This window comes from Nannospalax galili, unplaced genomic scaffold (genome assembly GCF_000622305.1).
Source record: "Nannospalax galili isolate Female #2095 unplaced genomic scaffold, S.galili_v1.0 scaffold413, whole genome shotgun sequence".
Lineage (NCBI taxonomy): Eukaryota > Metazoa > Chordata > Mammalia > Rodentia > Spalacidae > Nannospalax > Nannospalax galili.
Window position 1 is genome coordinate 184,051 of NW_008333889.1, and position 8,334 is coordinate 192,384.

The following is an 8,334-nucleotide window of genomic DNA, read 5'->3' on the forward strand; positions in this document are numbered from 1 at the left end:
GGGATGGCAGAGTATGGAGGCTCTAGTGGGAGAGGAAGGCTGTCTATCTGACGAGTTTATATACATGCTCAGATGACAAGGAACTCAGAAAGTAACCGACTGTGACTAGTAATAATCAGATATATACAGATTAGAAACACATGTGCATCGTAGTGTCAATTGTATTAAAAATGAATTTTTCTGTATGAATCTGCCTTTTAATAATGAAAAGGGGATCTTTTTAAAGTTTAAAACTTCATTTAATTTTATGTCTTATAGGGGTTATACAGAGTACAACATTGTATAACTATCAATTCAACTGTAAACCTAGAAATTTACAGCCAGTTATGAAAGAGATGCATCTTAGCTCTGGAAATTGTTATTGAATATGTCAATGCTATTGTAATGAAATGCTTCTTCTAGTTATATGGTTATTAAATAAATAATTTTTAAAAAGCACCCTGGGAGAGTGAATAGTTTGAAACAATTGAAGCAGACAGTATTAAACATTTCATCTGTGGTCAAAGAAAAGTGTGGCATTTCCTACATAATTAATAAAAAAAATGGGGTGATATCAGAAGAACTTAATATGTGTTCACAAACTGGAGATAAATAACGCCCCAGCAGGATCCAGGTGCTGTGAGAGGACAGGGAAGGGCGGACTTCAGGAGGAGCATCTTCAGAATGTGGCCGAAGAGCAACAAGAAGTTTGGAAGGATTGAACACTCCACAGTTCTTCCAATTGCTAGAAATTTATAAATCTAAATACACTCTTTGCAAAGTAAACTGGTATATGTAGCAGCTTTTTATTCTCACTGCCCATTCTCAGTGTCCACACTGGAAGTTTCAAAGCAACGAACTGGACTTTAGAACTCTATGAGGTGATTTTTCAAAATTCTGGCAAGCAGACAAAAAATGTTAGAGATGGGACATGGGGGTGAATTGTTGCTTTTAATGTTCACTGTGTGACTCCAAAGTTAAGATCCAAAGCCTACAAGTCCTTCAGGCAGCCTGGGGGTATGTGATAAAGTTCCTCCATACCTTTCTACCTCTATCTTTTAGTACTTTTAGTCTATTCTCTCTATGATTTCTTTGTGTATGAAGTCACTAGTTCATAACTATAAAATGTGTACAAATTTCAGTTAAAGCAATAGGATAGCTTGGCTCTTAGAGTTTGGTTCTTTGCATTATCTGGATTTTATTCCTAGTACCATTATAACAAATTGTTACCAAGTTAAATAAAAAAGTATTGTCTTACAGTTCAGTAAAGTCATTTCTGCACATAAGGTAACATATTCACAGGTTTGGACATGCAAACGCGGCTATTTTCACACCCAATGTTGTAAGCAAACTCCAGAGCTCTAATGGTTTTGTGCTCTGTCGACTTGGAGCTCATCTTGCTAGTTCCACTGTTCTAAACACTTATTGGCAATGCACAGTCACACCAGTGCAGATCATGGTAAGCATCCTTACCATATTTTCATATATGACATTATATCAATATCATATGAATTTAACAACATCATTTGTCTGATCTAGTTTAATTGCATTTATTTAAAGAAAATGTTCTAGAACACATTTCATCCTACAAACTAGCTATTTGGGCACCTGTATTTTGGCACCTTTGCCAATTTTGTATTAGAATGATACAAGACTATCACTTTGCTTACACAACAAATGAAATATGTGCTTGCATTCTCTCTGTGAGGAGAGCAATGGTCTTCACAGACAACACCAACCATCAGGCATATTTTGTGCTTTGAAGTTTCTGTGAGTGCTACATAAAATGAGTGTTTGTAGGTCTCTTGATTCAGCAACAGGGACACTGCATCTCTCTCTCTCTTTCTCTGCTTGACTTTATCCAGCAGCCCCAGGGCTTCTCAGTGGTTTAAACTCTACTGGTATACTCTGCACATAAAATAGCCTTTCAGAGTTAGTACAACCCAAAATTATTAACTATCAGGCACCAGTACAAGATTCTGTGTTCTTTTCTTTGATTCACTCTGATTTTCCTCCAGGGTTACAGTTGTTCTCAGCATCACACATAGTTGAAACACAGGATGAAAAAGAGGGATCTGTGTGCTATATCAGAGAAGAGCATTTTTCATAGAACAACTCAGCAGGCTTCTCTTCTGGTCCCTGTCCCCAGAACTGATTTTCATGTACAAACTGAATATGCAAAGAGGATATTAAACTAAGAGACTGGCATTTAAAACCTCTTCAATAAGAGACAACTTCTGCCAGTAAGGAACAAATGCAGTAAACTAATTTGGGGGAAGGCAAATAAATGTCTGTGTAATTTTATAACATTATATGATTGCACCACACTTTATCTTTGCACAACTCCTGGCCATTTATGCAGTTTCCAATCCATTAATGTTATGAAGAATTCTGAAATAGAATCAATAAATTTCTCCCATGTTCTAAATGTGCAAGAGTTTCCATATAATATACAACATACACCCTGCAAGGAATGGCTGTGGAATATATTTTCTCTTAATATGACTAAGTCGTTTTTAATGTAACTTATTAATTTACATTCCTTCCAGAAGTATAAATCCTTCTATACCCCCACATTTTCTGTTGTAGTTGATATGACCCAAAAGTTATTTTGTTTGTGAAATGTGAAGAATGAAAAGGATTTTTCATATATTTCTTACTACTCATGAGATTAAGCCTCTCTTTAGAAAATTCTTGTTTATTGCTGTTTACCTTTTGGTTAATAGTCTGTTCTTTTTAATTTTTCCATTTTCAATTTTTCCTATGTATAATAAATAGTACATATATATGTACATATCAGAAAAGACATTACTGTCTAGGACTGTATACATATACAGTGTATGTTTAATGATAGTAAAATTCATAATTGAGAAAATTAGTCTTACCAAGTTTGAAAAAAAGAAAAATTAGGGTGCCTCCCTAGAAGTAAACAAAGTATCAGATCAGACTAGGAAGATGCTCAGAGAAACCAGTAGTCACAGAAACAAGACCTCTAACAGTGAAGATTATATTGCCCCTAAGGAGAGATTGACCTTCCCTTTCACCATTAAATGTTACATTAGGAAGCAAGCTAGTGGACCTTGGCATTGTCTGAAAAGGGAGAGCAGAACTGGAGAGACAGCAGCATGGAGAGAGCTTTCAGTCCAGACAACTGTGGTGTCCTCCCATCCTTTTGTCTGGCAAGAATGCCTGAGCTTGGGCAGACTCAGCAAGTGGAGGTGATTATCACCAATCCTGACAGCCTGAATTTGATCCCAAGACCCACACGGTAAAAGAAGGAACTAGCTTTGGCAAGTTTCCTCTGACATACACAGACACATACACAGGCACGTGTGTGCGTACACACCCACCCACACACACACACACACACACACACACACACACACACACACACACAAATAAACAAATTTTAAAAAATTGATGCCACATGGATAAAGAGTACTATGCAGAAGTATCCAGGCACCAGTCACCTTTCCAGCATTGAGTCCCAATGGGTAACAATTTTCCAATTTTCACTGTAATAAGCGAAAGGGGTATGGGTGGGGGTTGGAAGAGAGCAAAAGAGGGCAAGTCAGGTCATTGCAGAAGGAGAGCTCAAAGATGTGTCCACATAGAAGAAGAATCAGTCTTCGAGTGTCTAACCCAGAGGACATAAACTCAGTATATCTCACAGTCAAATTCTTCCCCAAAGAATATATGGACTATTTAATTGCCACTACCACATGGAGAATGCTCTTGTGAAGGAGAATACTGCCAGGGTGTTTCTCTAGCTGCAGGCCAGCTATAAAGTGCCATTTTCTGCAGAGATGCATTTCTGGTTAATCTGTTGTGGTTGTTACCAGTTCTTAGGGCTGTAACATGTTAAATGCAGTTGAATAATTCCTCAGACAGAGGTTTAGAGAACTACAGTCTTTCTAAGATCATTGTATGTGGAGATAACATGCTTAGAATGTTATATCTATGATAAAAGACAAAAAGGGCAAATGTTAATATTGCCATTGAATATTTCTCTAATCAACATTTCATATTTTATCTGTCCCCCTTATGTGGCACTACATCTCAACCAGTTCATCATTTAATTAAAGGCTATTGTTTCATTTTATTTCCTGCTTTTTTGCATTTTAAAATCAGATGCTTTCTCGTTTTAATCCTGGCTACTGGTGTGATTTTTTTTTTAAAGCTATTGTTTTCCTTTATGCCATTGAGTTAAGTGGGTTTGGGGAAGGTTTATGTTCAAGAATTATAAGTTTCATGTTAGACTTAGATTACTTTTGTTTTCCCATTTTGAAAAATTAACTCTTCATCCGGGTTTGGAATTTACCATGCATAGGGTCAATAACTATTTTTAGAATATTTTTGTTATTCTAAAGAGAGGCAATTTTAAACACATTTTTCTAGAAATAACTTGAAGCAGGTTATATATATACATACATATATATATATGTATATATGAAGTTTAAGGGGAAAAGTAGGAATAAGAAATCAAAGACCAAAGAATTCATCAACATAGAGTCATTTGGTGGACTAACGAATGTTTCCATTAGCTCTGTTCTTTTTTTTTTTTTTTTTAAATCCTATCTAGTTTATTGGGCTTGCTAACAGAACATAGGGTAGGAGTTTATTTACAGAAGAGTGGGTGCCCCCCCCCACATTTACAGCTGCACTGGAAAGTCCACACTCAACTATAGATCCTGTGACTTCCTCACAGCGGCACAAAATGTCGAGATACCTTATGGTGTTCTCAGCTTGTATATCCTTAGCCCTTCCCCCACATGCAGCTAACATCGACTGATTGGGTGGGAAGGGTAACTGACTCCCCCTCAACTCCTTCAGGGTCAATAACTTTTGCTTTGTCTCAACTATGAACTACAAATTACTACAATCTGATTCTCATTTTTAAAGTCACTAATTAAGAATTTTGTACCTGTTTAGCATAGCTGTTCCAAGACAAGGAAAAATGTATTCTTTCTCTAACATTCTTGTATAACTACGAAATGATGTCTGCATAGTTAGAAAGTATGTATATGGTTTTACTAGTGGTAAGAGGACTCTCAGTTTGTCTGTGAGACATGAAAAAAAAACCTAGCCATGAGAGGAGAAACAAAAGTGATATAAATGGAACAAGAACAATTTTCAAAACTATATCAAGCATATGCTCAAGGCATTGGAATTAGCAGGACACAATAATAACACTGCTTCATTTCCATTAGGAGGTCAAAGAAGAACGTGTAATGGTTTCCTTGCAGTTTGATAGCTCTGAGTCAGAAGATTCAGCGGACAGTTCTGAATTCAGTTTGCATTGGATGGGGACACTGATAGGCGAGGACTTCTAGAAATTTTGTGGACATAATTTTCAAAGAAAGACCTTTTTTTTCCATTTTTTTAACCCTCACAATTTGGTTGTGATTTACACAGCACCTGCTGTTGAAGAAGCTGGTAACACAGAGATTCTGAGGTTAGCACCAGCACAGCGCTTAGTAGAATGGAAACATTACCAAAGACATGAATGCACAGTGAAGGACATATCTTTTCTGTGGCTCACATATTTTAAGCTAAATATGTGAAGATGTCACTTAAATAAGAGGAGAGATAATCAAAGGGTACCTCAAGGAAATAAAGAGGAAACTCATAGCATGGGTGTGTAATGGATTTTTATTTGTAGAAATAATCAAATCATCTTAAGAGCAAGAATCCACATCTAAACCATATTTCCATGCATCCCGATGGGATTACAACCCAGCAAACAAAGCATAGACAAATCCTGCAGCCAAAAAAATGACAATGTCAAAGTGAGTTGGGAAAATTTGCATCCAGAAAGAGGTTTTTTTTTTTTATTATACCAGAGAGTGGTGGGAAGAGACACCTGCCTCATAACTGAAAACTGGTACAGAGCTTCTGAGTCTTTGTTCCAGAAGATACTTCAGAGTAGAAGCATGATGCCCATCCAACTCACTATCTTTTCTATCATCATCTATGTGCTTGAATCCTTGATAATAATTGTACAGAGTGGCTTAACTGTTGCAGTGCTGTTCAGAGAGTGGGTACACTTCAAAAGACTGTCACCTGTGGAAATGATTCTCATCAGCCTGGGCGTCTCCCATTTCTGTCTACAATGGGCATCAATGCTATACAACTTTTGTGTCTATACTAGGCCTGATGAGATATTTTGGACTTTATCTCTCATCTGGGATCTCTCTAATAGTTTTTCATTCTGGTTAACCAGTTTGCTTGCTGCCTTCTACTGTATCAAGAGCTCTTCCATCACCCACCCCGTCTTCCGCTGGCTGAGATGGAAAATTTCAAAACTGGTTCCTTGGTTAATACTGGGTTCTCTGTTGATTTCTGGTGTGACCGTCATCCCTTCTGCTGTTAGAAATAACATCCAGATGGAAGTAATCACCCTGGATCATTCACCTAGAAACAGTACTTTGCTTGCAAGACTTAAAGTGTCTGAGCAGTATTTTTACAAACCTCTTAAAATGGTTGGGATGGCTGTTCCCTTCCTTCTGTTCCTGGTTTCTATCATTGTACTTATTGCTTCATTGGTCCAGCACTGGGAGCAGATGCAACAATATAATACCAGCACCTCCAGCATGAGAGCCCAGTCCATTGCTCTGAGGTCTCTTACCATCTTCTTCATTTTATCCACTTCTTATTTTTTGATTGTATTACTCTCTATAATTGGCAACATATTTGATAAGAAAACATGGTTCTGGTTCTGGGAAGCTGTCACGTATGGTGTAATCTGTATTCATTCTACTTCAATGCTGCTGAGCAGTCCTACATTGAAAAAGGCTCTGAAGATACAGTGTTGAAGCCCAGAGGCTGCCTGAGGCACAGGATACAGAAGCCGCTGGGGAAGGGGTACTTTGTATTGGTACAGTTCCCTATCTAACTGTGAAATGCCACGAATGCAGATTTCATTCTCTTTTATGCCACAGCCACCTGTTTCTAACCAGTCTTCTCTGTATTTTGACCTATTCATTTCCTGTCCCTTCCACAATCTCCAGGCTAGTCTTGATTTTCTCATGATTGCTGCATCTCTCCTTAATTTTTACCACCTCTGGAATTTTAAACGTGGGATACTCAACATATGGCAATCAAAATCATTCTACTGATTGTTGATTACTTCACAAATTAAGATCAATTCTCTTCCTCACAGGAACTTACTGCCCATGCACTGAATGCCCCCAGTGATAAGCCACTGACTCACCTTTCTAACTTCAGTCTAAAAAAGGTTTTACTATTCTACCCCAACCCCCACTCCGACCCTGCTGCTTCTGGACCTCTGTCCAATGGTACATGTCCCCCCCCCCCTGCTTCTCTCTGAATGCTTTCCCTTTATTTCTGAAAGGCACTGGTTGAAATTTAGCTTTTCTTTCATTTCATTGACTAAAACATTGTATTCTCAGAACAGCAGCCCACTTACCCAGTCTAGGCTCATCCTTAATACTCTCTAACTATTAATGATCTAAATGAGTCAACATATAACTTTTATTGACTTGATTCTTCTTTCAGTTTTACTGTAAGCTACAGTGAACTTTCTAGAAAGATGCCTATACTAATGTATAACTGGTATTTTGTTTATTTATTGCCCTACATAACCCAGATAGCTAAGAATCCCTCTTACATCATAACATCTGAGTGATGCAAGTTTTATTTTCTGTATCTTATTATTCTGTGTTTATAACAATCCAAAATTCTCCCAAAATGGATAAGAATACAGATACCAGAGTAATTAATCTTTAACTCACTAGTAAGACAATATGTTCTATAGAAATCCATTTCCCTTCCCCAATCTAACTGACTTCTCTCATGCCTTTTTCCTTACAGGATCTGGTCCTAATTTTCCACATCATATTTCTCTCTTCATCTCCCTGCTTTTCATACCGATTTACTAGCAACCAAGTGTCTTAGTAATAGCCAATTCTGAGGTCTTTAATTCTCTATTTCTACCTGTCCCAGATACTGTCAATGGATATCTCCTAAGAACATTCAGATCTCTTCCAACATTCTGGTGCTGGGGTGAAGAACATAATTTTTCCAGCTTTTATGTATAGTGGACATAGTTGATAAACTAAACCTCTAGTTCTCTCATTAGAAAACTGAAATTGTTCCTGAAATCAAATCATACTAGGGAGAAAAGGATACAGGTAACTCATACTTGATTGTGAAAAAAGGTTTTCAGTCCTAGAAAGAAATGGATATTCTGATTTGGTCTTGAGTCAATCATTCTGACATGTCTCCATGTTGAATTTCCATCTGAAACTGAGTGTGAATTCAAGGAAAAACTTTAAGACCATTTCCTAAAATCTTCCATTCAGCATAGCTCAGCAGCATAGCAAGTATACTCTC

The 8,334-nt window shown here is 37.4% G+C and overlaps 1 protein-coding gene across 1 annotated transcript; it reads left to right on the forward strand.

The window, feature by feature from the left end:
- Nucleotides 1-5,912: 5,912 nt before the first annotated feature.
- Tas2r16 (taste 2 receptor member 16) lies at nucleotides 5,913-6,794 on the forward strand. The gene has a single exon (XM_008828865.1). It carries the CDS (start codon nucleotides 5,913-5,915, stop codon nucleotides 6,792-6,794), a length of 882 nt encoding a protein of 293 aa, XP_008827087.1.
- Nucleotides 6,795-8,334: the final 1,540 nt, after the last annotated feature.